The following is a 20,568-nucleotide window of genomic DNA, read 5'->3' as shown; positions in this document are numbered from 1 at the left end:
ATTCTATGAGTGCCATCCCCGTTCCTCCCTGTGGAGCTGTAATTGAAGTGGTCACAGGAAGAGGATACGTTATGGGCTAGAAACCCCAACTTAGATGGATGGCCCTGGGCTGTGTACCACATGATCCTCCTCCCTGTAGGTGCCTGAAGGCCCCTGGCTTTCTTCTTGTGACAAAGGGGCAGCTGCAGTGAGATTAAGAAGCCCTGACATCCTCTGGCATTTGCACTGATGGATGGCAACAAGTGCCTGCATCATGAAGTGCATGTCCGGCAGCAGTGCAGGGCAGAAGTCTTGCACCAGATTCTCCACTGTGGCCACCCCACCTTACCAGTGTTGGTCTTCGTGCGTCGGTCTGGTGGCAAAATCACCTCAGACTGAAAGTGTTGGTACTCCACCATGGAGCCGTTGAATATGAGGTGTACAGCAGACAACCCTTCCTGATTTTCCAAGCTAGTCTTTGCAGCTTCAGAAACTGAGGCGTAGCCAAATCTAGAGGATCCTCATCTGAGTCAGCATCAGCAAATTCTTGGCCTCCAGAAAGCCTCCAGGTACTGGCAGCCAGGTGGTCCCTGCTGTGCATCTGAAAGTGTGATGTGCTCCCCAGTTTGTGACCCTGAGACTGGTCTAAAATGAGGTGCCACTGAAGTGTGTCTCTGTGCTGGTGGAATATGTGGGTGAAAGCTGTGTCGGTTCATCCATTTTAAGATCTAAGAAATCATGGTCCATACTGCTGTCAGAGCTGCTGTTGAGGATCTGGCTCATGGACGCCTTAAGGCTGCTTCCCAGATGTGCCTGCAAAGAAAGGGGCAAGGCAGAGTCCTGAGAAACAGGAATATAACTGACAGCATTGTTGTCTGAGAGATGCTGCTGTGCTGGACCCTCACTTTGATTTTTTTTTTGAAATTTAGAGTACCCAATTCATTTTTTCCAATTAAGGGGCAATTTAGCGTGGCCAATCCACCTACACTGCACATCTTTGGGTTGTGGGGGAGAAACCCACGCAAACACAGGGAGAATGTGCAAACTCCACACGGACTGTGACCCAGAGCCAGGATTGAACCTGGGACCTCGGTGCCATGAGACTGCAGGGCTAACCAACTGCGCCACCGTGCTGCCCTGGGAAGCAGTGCTAACCACTACGCCACTGTGCTGTCCAGATCCTCACTTTGATGATCACTGCCAACCTCATCACCAGCACAGGAACAGTCTGCGTCCTCTCTGGCCAGCTGAAGCTCTCTCTCTTTAAAGCCCGTGAGAAGCTTCTGTTCAGCCATCCCTCCACCAGCCTGGGACCTGTCCCTTTGTTATGTGCCAGCTTGACCTGCATGGAGTCAGATGGAGAGAGTGGTAGCACAACCCCTGCCAGAGCAGATAATAAGGATGCCTGGAACTTGTGGGTGGTGAGTGGGGCCATGGATGGGCTGAGGACACAACCCGCAGGGGAGATGAAGATATGTGGGAGAGTGAGTGGTGGTAACCTTTGAGCTGGCAGTGAGTGAGATCCTTGTGGTGCGATGTGTGAGAGTGGGAGTTCAGAGTAATGAGAAAGGTGACTTATTCTGGCGGAACGGAGAAGATAATTCATCCTCTTCCTGCACTGGGTGGCTGTCCTTTTCTGGATAGTGTTTACACTGGCCACCACTGTCACTGCCTCCCATACTAGATTGGTGATCTTGCTGGCAGGTTTTCTTCCAGAGTGTCGGAATATCACAATGTGTTGACTCCATCACACGAACCTGCCTCCCATCCATTGACTCCATCTACACCTCCCGCTGCCTAGGGAAAGCGGGCAGCATAATCAAAGATCCCTCCCACCTGGCTTACTCACTCTTCCAACTGCTTCCATCGGGCAGGAGGTACAGAAGTCTGAGAACACGCACGAACAGACTCAAAAACAGCTTCTTCCCCGCTGTTACCAGACTCCTAAATGACCCTCGTTTGGACTGACCTCATTAACACTACACCCCTGTGTACTTCACCCGATGCAGGTGTTTATGTAGTTACATTGTGTATCTTGTGTTGCCCTATTCTGTATTTTCATTTTATTTCCTTTTCTTTTCATGTACTTAATGATCTGTTGAGCTGCTCGCAGAAAAATACTTTTCACTGTACTTCAGTACACGTGACAATAAACAAACAAATCGAACAAATCCAGATCCATCCAGCAGCTGCTCCAAGAGAACTTGGGTCCAGAGTGTTTCTTGGGTCTGGAGGCCATGACTTCCCAGTGAACTCTGAAGTGTGGTTGTTGTGCGCAGCGGCAACCTTTAAATGTGGCGCCTGATTCATTGAAGCATTGAGATGATGGCAGAATGGGCGAGTCAGAAGCTGACTGCCAGCGATATGGCATGCAACCTGTATTTGTTTGACTAGGTGCTGCACAATACGGCGGGAAAAGCCGCCATTGCTGTCACCGGGCTCAACAACACTTTTCTCACCCAACATTGGACTTTGCTGATATCGGAGATAATTCCACCCCTAGAAATCTCAACTTATATAGAAAGTAGAAAGGATTTGGGTTTGATTGTCCACGTGGACTTAGTTAAGACTGCCCAAATTCATTTCACTTACAGTCGATAGGCAGAGGAAAAATGTATTAAGCCAACATCTAATACAATGGATAATCTAATTTCTTACACATGTAAAGCAGAACTCCCGTTGCCTTGATCAGGCTGCGTTAAATGCAAAACTAATAAAGTGTGATCGGGGCGGTGTAATGGGGAAAATGTTGCAGCAAGTGTAGCACCTACAGGAAGTGTGTACTGTATACAAGATTTTTTTTTCTTAATTTGTTTTAAACGTTTTGCATCCTGCAGCCTTTCCAATAAATGTTACACTGACTTAAAAGACACTTTCCAATAACGTTTTTGTCATCATAAAGCAACATTTTCATATTACAAAATGAGTAAGAAAACCAACTGTTTGGAAAACAATATTTGCCAAAACTGTCATGTGCCAGAATGCAGAAAGAAAGCACTTTGTTTTCAAGACAGCAGATTTGCATTTTAATGTGATTGACGTCTAGACTCTAACATTAGAGGCAGTTACATGGCTTAATGATGTATTTATAAAGTAGCCTATTCCTGTTTTATGTTTGACCATGCTACAAAAGATGCATTAGGATATTTAATTTTATTCATTTTTATCATGAGACTATTTTTTTAAATCCAGCTTTTATTGGATTCAAATTTCACCATCTGCCACAGTTAGATTTGAACCCTGATACCCAAAGCATTATCCTGGTCTCTGGATTACTGGGCTAGTGACAATATCACTGTCTCCTCTCTAACATTATGGCCTGGATTTTCAGAGTCATGAAGACTCCCCAGAGCTTCCAAAATGGCATGCAGGATTTAGGTCCAGATGTCCCACCTGAACATCCGGCAGATCAGATTTTCACCAGTAAGGAAAAGGGGCAGAAAAACATTCCCACAAGAGGGAAAACCATCTCAGCATTTGAACATTTGATGTGGAGGATGGGGTGTGAGAGGTGAGGTATGGAGGAACTAATATTTAACAAAAAACAAATGGGACAAATTTCCAGAGAACAGAGGCGGGCATTTTCACCAGCCCCTATCAGTACTTGGCCACTGTGGCCACCTCCGATATGGGCCCGGGAGCAGAGAACTCTACTTCATCCTGCACCCGCCTGGCCTGCAGTGAAGATCCCGACATTCAGGTGAGTCTTTCCCGAGGTGGGTGTGACAAGCTGGCATGATTTCCCAACTCCTGCTACCAGGCAGTCTCAGAAGAAAGTCAGAGTATGAAATCAACAAGCAAAATTTTCAAAACTTTCAAAACCTATTTTTCTTATTGTTACCAAGTACTCCACAGGTATTATTTGAGAAATAGTGCATGTGAACAAGGCCAAACTGGCACCCCACTTATGTGAAAAACAAATATACATTTTTTGGGGGGAAAAAAACTAATACCTGCAGGTGTTTCAATGATTCCTCCAAAAACAAGTCTTATGGCAGATGACGTCACTGGTGCCCGGATATTTTCAAGACCATTAAAGTCATCCACTCGATAAGCCAGATTGTCATTGAATGCAATACGCTGTAGTTCTGTTGCTTCTGCTTTATTGATTCCAATAGCAATGGTGAGAATGTGTGCTCGTGCCAGAGCCTCTGCAGGTGCTCGAACGTCATCTTGAGATCTTCCAGCGGTAACAACCACCAATACTTGGGTAACACCACCGTCTATCCCACTTCCAGTAGATTTGACGAACATATTTCTCAAAACATAGTCCAATGCTGCACCAGTTTTAATACTCCTGCCGCCTTTCAAACGGAGTCTGTTTACATGGGACAAAAGTTCATCCTTCCTTGAGTAGCTGTTTAGATAGAACTCAGCTTTTGCGTCCTCACTGTACTGTACCAAAGCTACTTGTACTCTGTCAACTCCAATGCTGAAGTCTTCAATTATGCGTACAATGAAGTCACGGAGAGCAGGGAAATATGCATTCCCAACATTAACTGATCCGTCAATAAGGAATACAATATCTCTCCTGTTCACTACTTCTGTTACAACTGGAAAAGAAAGCACAATGGGCATTTCGGACAAAGATTAAAAATTGACAAATTCTCACAACAAGGTAGCAGTTAACCAACTGGCTACAAAATATGTTTTGCATTGTAGAAGCTGTTGTAAGCATTCAGTTTATGAAACTGGTTGCGTTCATCAAGAGCTCAAACTGAGAAGCCAGAAGCAGACCGTCCATCATTTTCCATCAACTGAAATGAGCAAACAAAAATCTGCAAAGAACATAGCTGATTTTCAAATACCTGCTGGGTGAAGCTCAGCTAGGAAAGCATCTTGTGAAATCAGTTACATTATTACATCTCTGATTTAATTTGATTTATTATTGTCACATGTATTAGTATACAGTGAAAAGTATTGTTTCTTGCATGCTATACAGACAATGCATACCGTACATAGGGAACGAAGGAGAGACTACAGAATATAATGTTACAGTTATAGCAAGCTTTTAAAGACATGGACATCATCAAATAATTAGAATCATTGAATCCCTACAGTGCAGAAGGAGGCTATCAATGACTAGCGTTTTCGGAGATCCACCAGGAATGTTTGATCGTAGAACAATGAGATGCAGCTCTACATTTTTCTAGATTTTAAAAGAATATACGGCACAGAAATAGGCTTTTTAGTCTAACTGCTTCATACAAGCCGCCTTCATCTCACACTATCAACATTTCCTTTGATTATTTTTGTTTAGAATTTACAGTGCAGAAGGAGGCCATTCGGCCCACGGACCTTGGAAAGACCACCCTATCACCATAACCCAGTTACCATAAGACCATAAGACATAGGAGCAGAATTAGGCCACCCGGCCCATCGAGTCTGCTCCGCCATTCAATCATGGCTGATATTTTTATCATCCCCATTCTCGTGCCTTCTCCCCATAACCCCTGATCCCCTTATTGATCAAAAAACTATCTATCTCTGTTTTAAAGACGCTCAGTGATTTGGCCTCCACAGCCTTCTGCAGCAAAGAGTTCTGCAGATTCACCACCCTCTGGCTGAAGAAATTCTTCCTCATCTCTGTTTTAAAGGATCGTCCCTATAGTCTGAGATTGTGTCCTCTGCTTCTATTTTTTCCTACAAGTGGAAACAGTCTCTTCACGTCCACTCTATCCAGGCCACCCAGTATCCTGTAGGTTTCAATAAGATCCCCCCTTATCCTTCTAAACTTCAACGAGTACAGACCCAGAATCCTCAACGTTCCTCATATGACAAGCTGTTCATTCCAGCTAAGCTTTCAGAACACACCCCAACGAAAGTTTTGGACAGTAAGGGCCAGTCCACCTAACCTGAATATTTTTGGACTGTGAGAGGAAACCGGAGCACCCGGAGGAAACGCACGCAGACACAGGGAGAAAGTGCAAACTCCACACAGGCAGTCACCCGAGGACAGAATTGAACCTGAGATCCTGGAGATGTGAGGCAGCAGTGCTAACCACTGTGCCACCATTTATTCTATTCACCCCAACTATTCCTTGTAGTAGTAAGTTGCACATTCTCACCACACTCTGGCTAAAGAGGTTTCTCCTGAATATCCAATTGGATTTATTTGTGTTTATTTTTATGTTTCCTAACAGAGTGATTTTGAATGTGGAAAAGTGCTAAGTGTCCTTTCACTGGTTTCTCATTGTATTACCTTGCTTTTGTTTCCACTTGTTGACAAGAGCAGCAAGTAAACAGCAATGAATATTAATTCACTGAATCTAAAAGACATATTAAGCAGGAGGTTTTCCAAGGTTCATTGGTAAAGGGGGAAATAGGCTTTCATTGGTCCATGGAGTACTTGCGCTTATAATTACTGTGTTAGCAATTGTTATGTAGAGCGGAATCCTCTGGTCCACCTCCAGTGGCAGGCTTGGCAGACAGTGAAACATAATTTGGTATGAGGTCAAAAATCAGTATCCTGACATGTGGGATGAAATTGAACAATTATGTTCTCTGGTATTGAAAGGCTTTCAAACGAGCATGGTTGGAAACCACATTGCATGCATCAGTATGTCCTGCAGGTTCACCAGAATTAAGTTCACCCGCAAAATTATTATTTCAGCCAGTGCGAAATCAGAATGTTCACTTTTACGACTATACTTAAGAAACATGCACCTGGCGAGGTAGAATTCTTCCATGATTGACGATGAGTTACCACTGCAACTCTTTGGGGAGCATTTGTAATTGTCACCCTCTGCTTGAGACCAGTGCAAGTTGTGTGGAGGATGACCAACGGAGGGAGGAGGGGTCTGTGGAGAAGGGTGGAGCTGTGGTCGGGCAAAGATGGAAGGGCAAGTGCAGGTTGTGCGGGAGGGACAATGCAGGCTGCCTGGGAAGAGATACAGTAAGAAGTCTTACAACACCAGGTTAAAGTCCACCAGGTTTGTTTTGAATCACTAGCTTTCGGAGCACAGCTCCTTCCTCAGGTGAATGAAGAGGTGAGTTCCAGAAACATATATATAGACAAAGTCAATGATGCAAGACAATTCTTTGAATGCGAGTCTTTGCAGGTAATTAAGTCTTTACAGGTCCAGATGGAGCAACTGGAGAGAGGGATAACCACAGGTTAAAGAGGTGTGAATTGTCTCAAGCCAGGACAGTTGGTAGGATTTTGCAAGCCCAGGCCAGATGGTGGGGGATGAATGCGACATGAATCCCAGGTCCCGGTTGACGTCGTACTCATGTGTGCGGAACTTGGCTATAAGTTTCTGCTGGGCGATTTTGTGTTGTTGCGCGTCCTGAAGGCCACCTTGGAGAACGTTTACCGGAGATCAGAAGCTGAATGCCCTTGACTGTTGAAGTGTTTCCCCGACTGGAAGGGAACATTCCTGCCTGGCGATTGTCGTGCGATATCCTTTCATCCGTTGTCGCAGTGTCTGCATGGTCTCAAGTCTACCTCATACACTGCAGGACAAATCTCCCTCATACGTTGCAGGAAAGGATGTCCCGAAGTGTGGTACATTGGCGAGACCATGCAGACGCTGCGTCAACGGATGTACGGATATCGCGTAACAATCGCCCAGCAGAAACTTATAGCCAAGTTCCGCAAGTTCCCTCAGTTCCCAAGTTCCCAAATTCCTTCTCTCCAGTTGCTCCATCTGGACCTGTAAAGACTTAATTACCCGCAACGACTCACATTCAAAGAATTGTCTTGCATCATTGACTTTGTCTATATATATGTTTCTGGAAATGACCTCTTCATTCACCTGAGGAAGGAGCTGTGCTCCGAAAGCTAGTGATTCAAAACAAACCTGTTGGACTTTAACCTGGTGTTGTAAGACTTCTTCCTGTGCTCACACCAGTCCAGCACCGGCATCTCCACATCTTGGGAAGAGATAGTGCAGGATATACGCGGAGGCACAGTGCAGGGATCCAGGGAGGCACAGCGCAGTGTGTCTGGGGAAGGAGAGTGCAGGATGTCCGGGGAGGCACAGCGCAGGGTGTTTGGGGAGGCACCGCGTAGGGTATCAGGGGAGGCACAGTGCAGGGTGTCAGGGGAGGCACAGCGCAGGGTGTCCGGGGAGACACAGTGCAGGGTGTCCGGGGAGGCACAGTGCAGGGTGTCAGGGGAGGCACAGCGCAGGGTGTCCGGGGAGAGAGAGCGCAGGGTGTCCAGGGAGGCACAGTACAGGGTCCCCGGGAAGGGAGAGCGCAAGGTGTCCGGAGACGGACAGTGCAGGGTTTCCAGGGAGGCACAGTGCAGAGTGTCCGGGGAGACACAATGCAGGGTGTCTGGGGAGGGAGAGGGCAGGGTAACCAGGGAGGCAAAGTGCAGGATGTCCGGGAAGCGACAGCGCAGCATGTCCGGGGAGGCACAGTGCAGGGTGTCTGGGGAGGCACAGTGCAGGGTGTCCAGGGAGGCACAGCGCAGGGTGTCCGGTAAAGCAGAGCGCAGGGTGTCCGGGGAGGCACAGTGCAGGGTATCCAGGGAGGGAGAGTGCAGAGTCTCCGGGGAGGTAGAGTGCAAGGAGTCCAGAGACGGACAGTGCAGGGTGTCCAGGGAGGCACAGTGCAGGGTGTCTGGGGGGGCACAGTGTAGGGTGTCCAGGGAGGCACAGCGCAGGGTGTCCGGAAAAGCAGAGCGCAGGGTGTCCGGGGAGGCACAGTGCAGGGTATCCAGGGAGGGAGAGCGCAGGGTCTCCGGGGAGGTAGAGTGCAAGGAGTCCAGAGACGGACAGTGCAGGGTGTCCAGGGAGGCACAGTGCAGGGTGTCTGGGGAGGCACAGTGCAGGGTGTCCGGGCAGGCACAGTGCAGGGTGTCCGGGCAGGCACAGTGCAAGGTGTCCGAGGAGGCACAATGCAGGGTGTCCGGGGTGGCACAGTGCAGGGTGTCCGGGGAGGCACAGTGCAGAGTGTCCGGGGAGGCACAATGCAGGGTGTCCGGGGAGGCACAGCACAGGATGTCCGAGGAGGCATAGTGCAGGCGTCCAGGGAGGCACAGTGCAGGGTGTCCAGGGAGCGATTGTGCAGGGTGTCCGGGGAGGCACAGAGCAGGGTGTCCGGGAGGCTCAGTGCAGGGTGTCCGGCGGCGAGATAGTGCAGGGTGTCCCGGGAGGGAGAGTGCAGGGTGTCTGGGGAGGGATAGTGCAGGGTGTCCGGCGAAGGAGAGCACAGGGTGTGCAGGGAGAGATAGTGCAGGGTGTCCGGGGAGGGATAGTGCAGGGTGTCCGGGGAGGGATAGTGCAGGGTGTCCGGGGAGGGATAGTGCAGGGTGTCCGGCGAAGGAGAGCACAGGGTGTGCAGGGAGAGATAGTGCAGGGTGTCCGGGGAGGGATAGTGCAGGGTGTCCGGGGAGGGATAGTGCAGGGTGTCCGGGGAGGGATAGTGCAAGGTGTCCGGGGAGGGATAGTGCAAGGTGTCCGGGGAGGGATAGTGCAGGGTGTCCGGGGAGGGATAGTGCAGGGTGTCCGAGGAGGGATAGTGCAGGGTGTCCGGGGAGGGATAGTGCAGGGTGTCTGGAGAGGCACAATGCAGGCGTCCGGGTAGGGAGAGTGCAGGGCGTCCGGTGAGGGAGAGCGCAGGGTGTCCGGGGAGGCACAGTACAGGGTGTCCGAGGAGGGATAGCGCAGGGTGTCCGGGGAGGCACAGTCCAAGGTGGCCGGGGAGGGAGAGCGCAGGGTGTTCGGGGAGGCCCAGTGCAGGGTGTCCGAGGAAGGATAGTGCAGGGGGTCCGGGGAGGGAGAGCGCAGGGTAGCCAGGGAGGCAAACTGCAGGGTGTCCAGGGAGGAACAATGCAGGGTGTCCGGGGAGGCACAGTGCAGGTTGTCCGGGGAGGCACAGCGCAAGGTGTCCGGGGAGGAACAGTGCAGGGTGTCCGGGGCGGCACAATGCAGGGTGTCTGGGGAGGCACAGTGCAGGTTCTCTGGGGAGGAAGAGTGAAAGGTGTCCAGAGACGGACAGTGCAGGGTGTCTGGGGAGGCGCAATGCAGGATGTCTGGGGAGGCACAATGCAGGGGTCCGGGGAGGGAGAGTGCAGGGTGTCCGGGGAGGCACAGTACAGGGTGTCGGAGGAGGCATAGTGCAGGGTGTCCGAGGAGGAACAATGCAGGGTGTCCGGGGAGGCACAGTGCAGGGTATCCGGGGAGGCACAGTACAGGGTGTCCGAGGAGGCACAGTGCAGGGTGTCCAGGGAGGCACATCGCAGGGTGTCCGGCGAAGCAGAGCGCAGGGTGTCCGGGGAGGCACAGTGCAGCGTGTCCAGGGAGGAACAATGCAGGGTGTCCGGGAGGCACAGTGCAGAGTGTTCAGGGAGGGAGAGCGCAGGGTAGCCAGGGAGGCAAACTGCAGTGTGTCCAGGGAGCGACAGCGCAGCATGTCCAGGGAGGCACAGTGCAGGGTGTCCAGGGAGGCACAGGACAGGGTGTCCGAGGAGGCATAGTGCAGACGTCCAGGGAGGCACAGTGCAGGGTGTCCAGGGAGCGATTGCGTAGTGTGTCCGGGGAGGCACAGTGCAGTGTATCCGGCGGAGAGATAGTGCAGGCTGTCCCGGGAGGGAGAGTGCAGGGTGTCTGGGGAGGGATAGTGCAGGGTGTCTGGGGAGGGACAATGCAGGGATCCGGGGAGGGAGAGCGCAGGGTGTGCAGGGAGAGATAGTGCAGGGTGTCCGAGGAGGGATAGTGTAGGGTGTCCGGGGAGGGATAGTGCAGGGTGTCTGGGGAGGGACAATGCAGGGGTCCGGGGTGGGAGAGCGCAGGGTGTCTGGGGAGGCACAGTCCAAGGTGTCCGGGGAGTGAGAGTGCGTGGTGTCCGGCAAGGCGCAGTGCAGGGTGTCTGGGAGGGAGAGTGCAAGGTGTCCGTGGAGCGACAACGCAGGGTGTCGGGGGAGGCCTTGTGCAGGGTGTCTGGGGAGGGTGAGTGCAGGGTGTCCATGGAGTGACAGCGCAGGGTGTCGGGGGAGGCACAGTGCAGGATGCCCGGGGAGGCACAGTACAGGGTGCCCGGGGAGGCACAGTGCAGGGTGCCCGGGGAGGCACAATGCAGGGTGTCTGGGGAGGGAGAGCGCAGGGTGTCTGGAAGGGAGAGCGCAGGGTGTCTGGAAGGGAGAGCGCAGGGTGTCCGAGGAGGGATAGTGCAGGGTGTCCGGGGAGGGATAGTGCTGGGTGTCTGGGGAGGCACAGTGCAGGGTGTCCAGGGAGGCACAGCGCAGGGTGTCCGGAGAGGCACAGTGCAGGGTGTCCGGGCAGGCACAGTGCAGGGTGTCCAGGGAGGCACAGCGCAGGGTGTCAGGGGAGGCACAGCGCAGGGTGTCAGGGGAGGCACAGCGCAGGGTGTCCGGGGAAGCACAGTGCAGGGTGTCCAGGGAGGCAAACTGCAGGGTGTCCAGGGAGCGTCAGCGCAGCATGTCCGGGGAGGCACAGTGCAGGGTGTCCAGGGAGCGTCAGCGCAGCATGTCCGGGGAGGCACAGTGCAGGGTGCCCGGGGAGGCACAGCGCAGGGTGTCCGGGGAGGCACAACACAGGGTGTCCGGGGAAGCACAATGCAGGGTGTCCGGGGAGGCAAACTGCAGGGTGTCCAGGGAGCGTCAGCACAGCATGTCCGGGGAGGCACAGTGCAGGGTGTCTGGGGAGGCACAGCGCAGGGTGTCCGGGGAGGCACAGCACAGGGTGTCCGGCGGTGAGATAGTGCAGGGTGTCCCGGGAGGGTGAGCGCAGGGTGTGCAGGGAGAGATAGTGCAGGGTGTCCCGGGAATGAGAGAGTAGGGTGCCCGGGGAGGCACAGTGCAGGGTGTCCGAGGAGGGATAGTGCAGGGTGTCCGGGGAGGGATAGTGCAGGGTGTCCGGGGAGGGAGAGCGCAGGGTGTCTGGGGAGGCTCAGTGCAGGGTGTCCGGGTAGGCTCAGTGCAGGGTGTCCAGGCAGGCTCAGTGCAGGGTGTCCGGGGAGGCACAGTGCAGAATGTCCGGGGAGGCACAGTGCAGGGTGTCCGGGGAGGCACAGCACAGGATGTCCGAGGAGGCATAGTGCAGGCGTCCAGGGAGGCACAGTGCAGGGTGTCCGGGGAGCGATTGTGCAGGGTGTCCGGGGAGGCACAGTGCAGGGTGTCCGGGAGGCTCAGTGCAGGGTGTCCGGCGGCGAGATAGTGCAGGGTGTCCCGGGAGGGAGAGTGCAGGGTGTCTGGGGAGGGATAGTGCAGGCTGTCCGGCGAAGGAGAGCGCAGGGTGTGCAGGGAGAGATAGTGCAGGGTGTCCGAGGAGGGATAGTGCAGGGTGTCCCGGGAGGGAGAGTGCAGGGTGTCCGGCGGCGAGATAGTGCAGGGTGTCCCGGGAGGGAGAGTGCAGGGTGTCTGGGGAGGGATAGTGCAGGCTGTCCGGCGAAGGAGAGCGCAGGGTGTGCAGGGAGAGATAGTGCAGGGTGTCCGAGGAGGGATAGTGCAGGGTGTCCGGGGAGGGATAGTGCAGGGTGTCCGGCGAGGGAGAGCGCAGGGTGTGCAGGGAGAGATAGTGCAGGGTGTCCGGGGAGGGATTGTGCAGGGTGTCCAGGGAGGGATAGTGCAGGGTGTCCGGGGAGAGATAGTGCAGGTTGTCCGAGGAGGGATAGTGCAGGGTGTCCGGGGAGAGATAGTGCAGGGTGTCTGGAGAGGCACAATGCAGGGGTCCGGGTAGGGAGAGTGCAGGGCGTCCGGTGATGGAGAGCTCAGGGTGTCCGGGGAGGCACAGTACAGGGTGTCCGAGGAGGGATAGCGCAGGGTGTCCGGGGAGGCACAGTCCAAGGTGTCCGGGGAGGGAGAGCGCAGGGTGTTCGGGGAGGCCCAGTGCAGGGTGTCCGAGGAAGGATAGTGCAGGGGGTCAGGGGAGGGAGAGCGCAGGGTAGCCAGGGAGGCAAACTGCAGGGTGTCCAGGGAGGAACAATACACGGTGTCCGGGGAGGCACAGTGCAGGGTGTCCGGGGAGGCACAATGCAGGGTGTCTGGGGAGGTAGAGTGAAAGGTGTCCAGAGACGAACAGTGCAGATTTGTGTCTGGAGAGGCACAATGCAGGGTGTCTGGGGAGGCACCATGCAGGGGTCCGGGGAGGGAGAGTGCAGGGTGTCCGGGGAGGCACAGTGCAGGGTGTCCGAGGAGGCACAGTGCAGGGTGTCCAGGGATGCACATCGCAGGGTGTCCGGCGAAGCAGAGCGCAGGGTGTCCGGGGAGGCACAGTGCAGGGTCTCCGGGGAGGTAGAGTGAAAGGTGTCCAGAGACGGACAGTGCAGGGTGGCCGAGGAGGCACAGTGCAGGGTGTTCAGGGAGGGAGAGCGCAAGGTAGCCAGGGAGGCAAACTGCAGGGTGTCCAGGGAGCGACAGCGAAGCATGTCTGGGGAGTCACAGTGCAGGGTGTCCAGGGAGGCACAGCACAGGGTGTCCGAGGAGGCATAGTGCAGGCGTCCAGGGAGGCACAGTGCAGGGTGTCCGGGGAGCGATTGTGCAGGGTGTCCGGGAGACTCAGTGCAGTGTGTCCGGCGGCGAGATAGTGCAGGATGTCCCGGGAGGGAGAGCGCAGGGTATCTGTGGAGGGATAGTGCAGGGCGTCCGGCGAGGGAGAGCGCAGGGTGTCTGGGGAGGCACAATGCAGGGGTCCGGGGAGGCACAGTACAGGGTGTCCGAGGAGGCATAGAGCAGGGTGTCCGAGGAGGGATAGTGCAGGGTGTCCGGGGAGGGATAGTGCAGGGTGTCCGGCGAGGGAGAGTGCAGGGTGTCCAGCGAGGGAGAGTGCAGGGTGTCCAGCGAGGGAGTGTGCAGGGTGTCCGGGGAGGGATAGTGCAGGGTGTCCGGCGAGGGAGAGTGCAGGGTGTCCAGCGAGGGAGAGTGCAGGGTGTCCGGCGAGGGAGAGTGCAGGGTGTCCGGGGAGGCACAGTACAGGATGTCTGGGGAGGCATAGTGCAGGGTGTCCGGGGAGGAACAATGCAGGGTGTCCGGGGAGGCACAGTACCGGGTGTCCGAGGAGGCATAGTGCAGGCGTCCAGGGAGGCACAGTGCAGGGTGTCCAGGGATGCACATCGCAGGGTGTCCGGCGAAGCAGAGCGCAGGGTGTCCGGGGAGGCACAGCGCAGGGTGTCCGGGGAGGAACAATGCAGGTTGTCCGGGGAGGCACAGTGCAGAGTGTTCAGGGAGGGAGACCGCAGGGTAGCCAGGGAGGCAAACTGAAGTGTGTCCAGGGAGCAACAGCGCAGCATGTCCAGGGAGGCACAGTGCAGGGTGTCCAGGGAGGCACAGGACAGGGTGTCCGAGGAGGCATAGTGCAGACGTCCAGGGAGGCACAGTGCAGGGTGTCCAGGGAGCGATAGTGCAGGGTGTCCCGGGAGGGACAATGCAGGGATCCGGGGAGGGAGAGCGCATGGTGTGCAGGGAGAGATAGTGCGGTGTGTCCAAGGGGGGATAGTGTAGGGTGTCCGGGGAGGGATAGTGCAGGGTGTCTGGGGAGGGACAATGCAGGGGTCCGGGGTGGGAGAGCGCAGGGTGTCTGGGGAGGCACAGTCCAAGGTGTCCGGGGAGGGAGAGTGCGTGGTGTCCGGCAAGGCGCAGTGCAGGGTGTCTGGGAGGGAGAGTGCAAGAAGTCCGTGGAGCGACAGCGCAGGGTGTCGGGGGAGGCATTGTGCAGGGTGTCTGGGGAGGGTGAGTGCAGGGTGTCCGTGGAGCGACAGCGCAGGGTGTCGGGGGAGGCACAGTGCAGGATGCCCGGGGAGGCACAGTGCAGGGTGCCCGGGGAGGCACAATGCAGGGTGTCTGGGGAGGGAGAGCGCAGGGCGTCTGGAAGGGAGAGCGCAGGGTGTCTGGAAGGGAGAGCGCAGGGTGTCCGAGGAGGCACAGTGCAGGGTGTCCAGGGAGGCACAGCGCAGGGTGTCCAGGGAGGCACAGTGCAGGGTGTCCGGGCAGGCACAGTGCAGGGTGTCCAGGGAGGCACAGCGCAGGTTGTCAGGGGAGGCACAGCGCAGGGTGTCAGGGGAGGCACAGCGCAGTGTGTCCAGGGAGGCACAACACAGGGTGTCCGGGGAAGCACAGTGCAGGGTGTCCAGGGAGGCAAACTGCAGGGTGTCCAGGGAGCGTCAGCGCAGCATGTCCGGGGAGGCACAGTGCAGGGTGCCCGGGGAGGCACAGCGCAGGGTGTCCGGGGAGGCACAACACAGGGTGTCCGGGGAAGCACAATGCAGGGTGTCCGGGGAGGCAAACTGCAGGGTGTCCAGGGAGCGTCAGCGCAGCATGTCCGGCGAGGCACATTGCAGGGTGTCTGGGGAGGCACAGCGCAGGGTGTCCGGGGAGGCACAGCACAGGGTGTCCGGCGGAGAGATAGTGCAGGGTGTCCCGGGAGTGAGAGCGTAGGGTGCCCGGGGAGGCACAGTGCAGGGTGTCCGAGGAGGGATAGTGCAGGGTGTCCGGGGAGGGATAGAGCAGGGTGTCCGGGGAGGGAGAGTGCAGGGTGTCTGGGGAGGCTCAGTACAGGGTGTCCGGGTAGGCTCAGTGCAGGGTGTCCAGGCAGGCTCAGTGCAGGGTGTCCGGGGAGGCACAGTGCAGGCTGTCTGGGCAGGCACAGTGCAGGGTGCCCGGGGAGGCAGAGTGCAGGGTGTCCGGGGAGGCACAAGGCAGGGTGTCCGGGGAGGCATAGTGCAGGGTGTCTGGGAAGGCACAGTGCAGGGTGTCCGGGGAGGCACAGTGCAGGGTGTCCGGGGCGGCACAGTGCAGGGTGTCCGGTGAGGCACAGTGCAGGGTGTCTGGGAAGGCACAGTGCAGGGTGTCCGGGGAGGCACAGTGCAGGGTGTCCGGGGCGGCACAGTGCAGGGTGTCCGGGGCGGCACAGTGCAGGGTGTCCGGTGAGGCACAGTGCAGGGTGTCCGGGGAGGCACAAGGCAGGGTGTCCGGGGAGGCATAGTGCAGGGTGTCTGGGAAGGCACAGTGCAGGGTGTCCGGGGAGGCACAGTGCAGGGTGTCCGGGGCGGCACAATGCAGGGTGTCCGGGGAGGCACAATGCAGGGTGTCCGGGGAGGCACAGTGCTTCTGACACCCCGAGGAGTGTCCGGGGTGCACAATGCAGGGTGTCCGGGGAGGCACAGTGCAGGGTATTATTGGAGGGAGAGCGCAGGGTAGCCAGGGCGGCAAACTGCAGGGTGTCCGGGGAGCGACAGCACAGCATGTCTGGGGAGGCACAATGCAGGGTGTCCGGGGAGGCACAGTGCAGGGTCTCCGGGGAGGTAGAGTGAAAGGTGTCCAGAGACGGACAGTGAAGGGTGTCCGGGGAGGGATAGTGCAGGGTGTCCGGGGAGGGATAGTGCAGGGTGTCTGGGGAGGCACAATGCAGGGGTCCGGGGAGGGAGAGTGCAGGGTGTCCGGGGAGGCACAGTGCAGGGTGTCCGGGGATGAACAATGCAGGGTGTCCGTGGAGGCACAGTGCAGGGTATCCGGGGAGGCACAGTGCAGGGTGTCTGGGGAGGAACAATGCAGGGTGTCCGGGGAGGCACAGTGCAGGGTATCCGGGGAGGCACAGTGCAGGGTGTCCGGGGAGGCACAGTGCAGGGTGTCCGGGGAGGCACTGTGCAGGGTGTCCAGGGATGCACATCGCAGGGTGTCCCGCGAAGCAGAGCGCAAGGTGTCCGGGGAGGCACAGTGCAGGGTGTCCGGGGAGGAACAATGCAGGGTGTCCGGGGAGGCACAGTGCAGGGTGTTCAGGGAGGGAGAACGCAGGGTAGCCAGGGAGGCAAACTGCAGGGTGTCGAGGGAGCGACAGCGCAGCATGTCCCGGGAGGCACAGTGCAGGGTGTCCAGGGAGGCACAGCACAGGGTGCCCGAGGAGGCATAGTGCAGGCGTCCAGGGAGGCACAGTGCAGGGTGCCCGGGGAGCGATTGCGCAGGGTTTCCGGGAGGCTCAGTGCAGTGTGTCCGGCGGCGAGATACTGCAGGATGTCCTGGGAGGGAGAGCGCAGGGTATCTGGGGAGGGATAGTTCAGGGTGTCTGGCGAGGTAGAGCGCAGGGTGTCTGGGGAGGCACAATGCAGGGGTCCGGGGAGGCACAGTGCAGGGTGTTCAGGGAGGGAGAGCGCAGGGTAGCCAGGGAGGCAAACTGCAGGGCGTCCAGGGAGCGACAGCACAGTATGTCCGGGGAGGCACAATGCAGGGTGTCCGGGGAGGCACAGTGCAGGGTGTTCAGGGAGGGAGAGCGCAGGGTAGCCAGGGAGGCAAACTGCAGGGTGTCCGGGGAGCGACAGCACAGCATGTCCAGGGAGGCACAGTGCAGGTTGTCCGGGGAGGCACAGCGCAAGGTGTCCGGGGAGGAACAGTGCAGGATGCCCGGGGAGGCGCAGTGCAGGGTGTCTGGGGAGGCACAATGCAGGTGTCCACGGAGGGAGAGTGCAGGGTGTCCGGGGAAGGATAGTGCAGGGTGTCCGGGGCAGGGATAGTGCAGGTTGTCGGGGAGGGATAGTGCAGAATGTCCAGCGAGGGATAGTGCAGGGTGTCCGAGGAGGGGTAGTGCAGGCTGTCCAGGGAGGGATTGTGCAGGGTGTCCGAGGAGGGGTAGTGCAGGGTGTCCGTGGAGGGACAGTGTAGCGTGTCCGGGGAGGGATAGTGCAGGGTGTCCGGAGAGGGAGACCACAGGGTGTCCGAGGAGGGACAGTGTAGCGTGTCCAGGGAGGGATGGTGTAGGGTGTCTGGGGAGGCACAATGCAGGGGTCCACGGAGGGAGAGTGCAGGGTGTCCGGGGAAGGATAGTGCAGGGTGTCCGGGGCAGGGATAGTGCAGGTTGTCGTGGAGGGATAGTGCAGAATGTCCAGCGAGGGATAGTGCAGGGTGTCCGAGGAGGGGTAGTGCAGGCTGTCCAGGGAGGGATTGTGTAGGGTGTCCGAGGAGGGGTAGTGCAGGGTGTCCGTGGAGGGACAGTGTAGCGTGTCCGGGGAGGGATAGTGCAGGGTGTCCGGGGAGGGATAGTGCAGGGTGTCCGGGGAGGGATAGTGCAGGGTGTCCGGGGAGGGAGAGCACAGGGTGTCCGAGGAGGGACAGTGTAGCGTGTCCAGGGAGGGATGGTGCAGGGTGTCTGGGGATGGATAGTGCAGGGTGTCCGGGGAGGGAGAGTGCAGGATGTCCGGGGATGGTCAGTGTAGCATGTCCAGGGAGGGATTGTGCAGGATGTCCGGTGAGGGAGAGCGCAGGGTGTCCGTGGAGGGAGAGTGCAGGGTGTCCGGGGAGGGATAGTGCAAGGTGTCCGGCGAGGGAGAGCGCAGGGTGTGCAGGGAGAGATAGTGCAGGGTGTCCGGGGAGGGATAGTGCAGGGTGTCCGGGGAGGGATAGTGCAGGGTGTCCGTGGAGAGAGAGCACAGGGTGTCCGAGGAGGGATAGTGCAGGGTGTTTGGGGAGGGTCAGTGTAGCGTGTCCAGGGAGGGATGGTGCAGGGTGTCTGGTGAGGGATAGTGCAGGGTGTCCGGGGAGGGATAGTGCAGGGTGTCCGGGGAGGGATAGAGCAGGGTGTCCGGGGAGGGATAGTGCAGGGTGTCCGGGGAGGGACAGTGCAGGGTGTCTGGGGGAGAGATAGTGCAGGGTGTCTGGGGAGGGATGTACAGGGTGTCCGGGGGAGGTATAGTGCAGGGTGTCCGGGGAGACACAGTGCAGGGTGTCTGGGGAGGGATGTGCAGGGTGCCCGGGGGAGAGATAGTGCAGGGTGTCCAGGGGAGGGATAGTGCAGGGTGTCCGGGGAGGGATAGTGCAGGGTGTCCGGGGAGGGAGAGCACAGGGTGTCCGAGGAGGGACAGTGTAGCGTGTCCAGGGAGGGATGGTGCAGGGTGTCTGGGGATGGATAGTGCAGGGTGTCCGGGGAGGGAGAGTGCAGGATGTCCGGGGATGGTCAGTGTAGCATGTCCAGGGAGGGATTGTGCAGGATGTCCGGTGAGGGAGAGCGCAGGGTGTCCGTGGAGGGAGAGTGCAGGGTGTCCGGGGAGGGATAGTGCAAGGTGTCCGGCGAGGGAGAGCGCAGGGTGTGCAGGGAGAGATAGTGCAGGGTGTCCGGGGAGGGATAGTGCAGGGTGTCCGGGGAGGGATAGTGCAGGGTGTCCGTGGAGAGAGAGCACAGGGTGTCCGAGGAGGGATAGTGCAGGGTGTTTGGGGAGGGTCAGTGTAGCGTGTCCAGGGAGGGATGGTGCAGGGTGTCTGGTGAGGGATAGTGCAGGGTGTCCGGGGAGGGATAGTGCAGGGTGTCCGGGGAGGGATAGAGCAGGGTGTCCGGGGAGGGATAGTGCAGGGTGTCCAGGGAGGGATAGTGCAGGGTGTCTGGGGGAGAGATAGTGCAGGGTGTCTGGGGAGCGATGTACAGGGTGTCCGGGGGAGGTATAGTGCAGGGTGTCCGGGGAGACACAGTGCAGGGTGTCTGGGGAGGGATGTGCAGGGTGCCCGGGGGAGAGATAGTGCAGGGTGTCCAGGGGAGGGATAGTGCAGGGTGTCCGGGGAGACCCAGTGCAGCGTATCTGGGGAGGGATGTGCAGGGTGTCCGAGGAGGGATAGTGCAGGGTGTCCGGGGAGGCACAGTGCAGGATGTCCAGGGAGGGATAGCGCAGGGTGTCTGGGGAGGCAGTGCAGGGTGTCCGGGGAGGCATAGTGCAGGGTGTCCGGGGAGGGATACTGCAGGGTGTCCGGGGAGGCATAGTGCAGGGTGTCCAGGGAGGGATAGTGCAGGGTGTCCAGGGAGGGATAGTGCAGGGTATCCGGGGAGGAATAGTGCAGGGTGTCTGGGGAGGGATGTGCAGGGTGCCCGGGGGAGAGATAGTGCAGGGTGTCCGGGGGAGGGATAGTACAGGGTGTCCGGGGAGACACAGTGCAGCGTATCTGGGGAGGGATGTGCAGGGTGTCCGAGGAGGGATTGTGCAGGGTGTCCTGGGAGGCACAGTGCAGGATGTCCAGGGAGGGATATTGCAGGGTGTCTGGGGAGGGATATTGCAGGGTGTCCGGGGAGGGATATTGCAGGGTGTCCAGGAGAGTGATAGTTTAGGGTGTCCGGGGAGGCACAGTGCAGGATGTCCAGGGAGGGATATTGCAGGGTGTCTGGGGAGGGATAGTGCAGGGTATCCGGGGAGGGATATTGCAGGGTGTCCGGGGAGGGATATTGCAGGGTGTCCAGGAGAGTGATAGTTTAGGGTGTCCGGGGAGGCACAGTGCAGGATGTCCCGTAAGGCACAGTGCAGGGTGTCCGGGGGGCCAGTGCAGGGTGTCCGGGGAGGCATAGTGCATGGTGTCCGGAGACGGACACTGCAGGATGTCCGGGGAGGCACAGTGCAGGGTGTCCAGGGAAGGAGAGCGCAGGGTGTCCAGGCAGGTTCAGCGCAAGGTGTCCGGCAAGGGACAGTGCAGGGTGTCCGGGGAGGCCCAATGCAGGGTGTCCGGGGAGGGAGAGTGCAGGGTGTCTGGGGAGGGATAGTGCAGGGTGTCCCAGGAGGGACAGTGCAGGGTGTCTGGGGAGGGATAGTGCAGGCTGTCTGGGGAGGGAGAGTGCAGGCTGTCTGGGGAGGGAGAGTGCAGGGTGTCTGGGGAGGGATAGTGCAGGGTGTCCCGGGAGGGACAGTGCAGGGTGTCTGGGGAGGGATAGTGCAGGCTGT

At 57.8% G+C, this 20,568-nt stretch overlaps 1 protein-coding gene across 1 annotated transcript in view; it reads right to left on the bottom strand.

Annotated features, from left to right (window-relative positions):
- Positions 1-20,568, bottom strand: part of LOC140393924 (collagen alpha-3(VI) chain-like) — a 369,822-nt gene that overhangs the window by 256,960 nt on the left and 92,294 nt on the right. The window contains exon 6 of the mRNA XM_072480566.1: positions 3,933-4,532. Within this exon, the coding sequence (XP_072336667.1) occupies positions 3,933-4,532 (600 nt within the window). The remainder of the gene's footprint in view (positions 1-3,932; positions 4,533-20,568) is intronic.

The sequence above is a fragment of the Scyliorhinus torazame genome, chromosome 2 (genome assembly GCF_047496885.1).
Source record: "Scyliorhinus torazame isolate Kashiwa2021f chromosome 2, sScyTor2.1, whole genome shotgun sequence".
In the NCBI taxonomy this organism is placed as follows: domain Eukaryota; kingdom Metazoa; phylum Chordata; class Chondrichthyes; order Carcharhiniformes; family Scyliorhinidae; genus Scyliorhinus; species Scyliorhinus torazame.
This window is presented reverse-complemented; position numbering and strand designations above follow the sequence as displayed.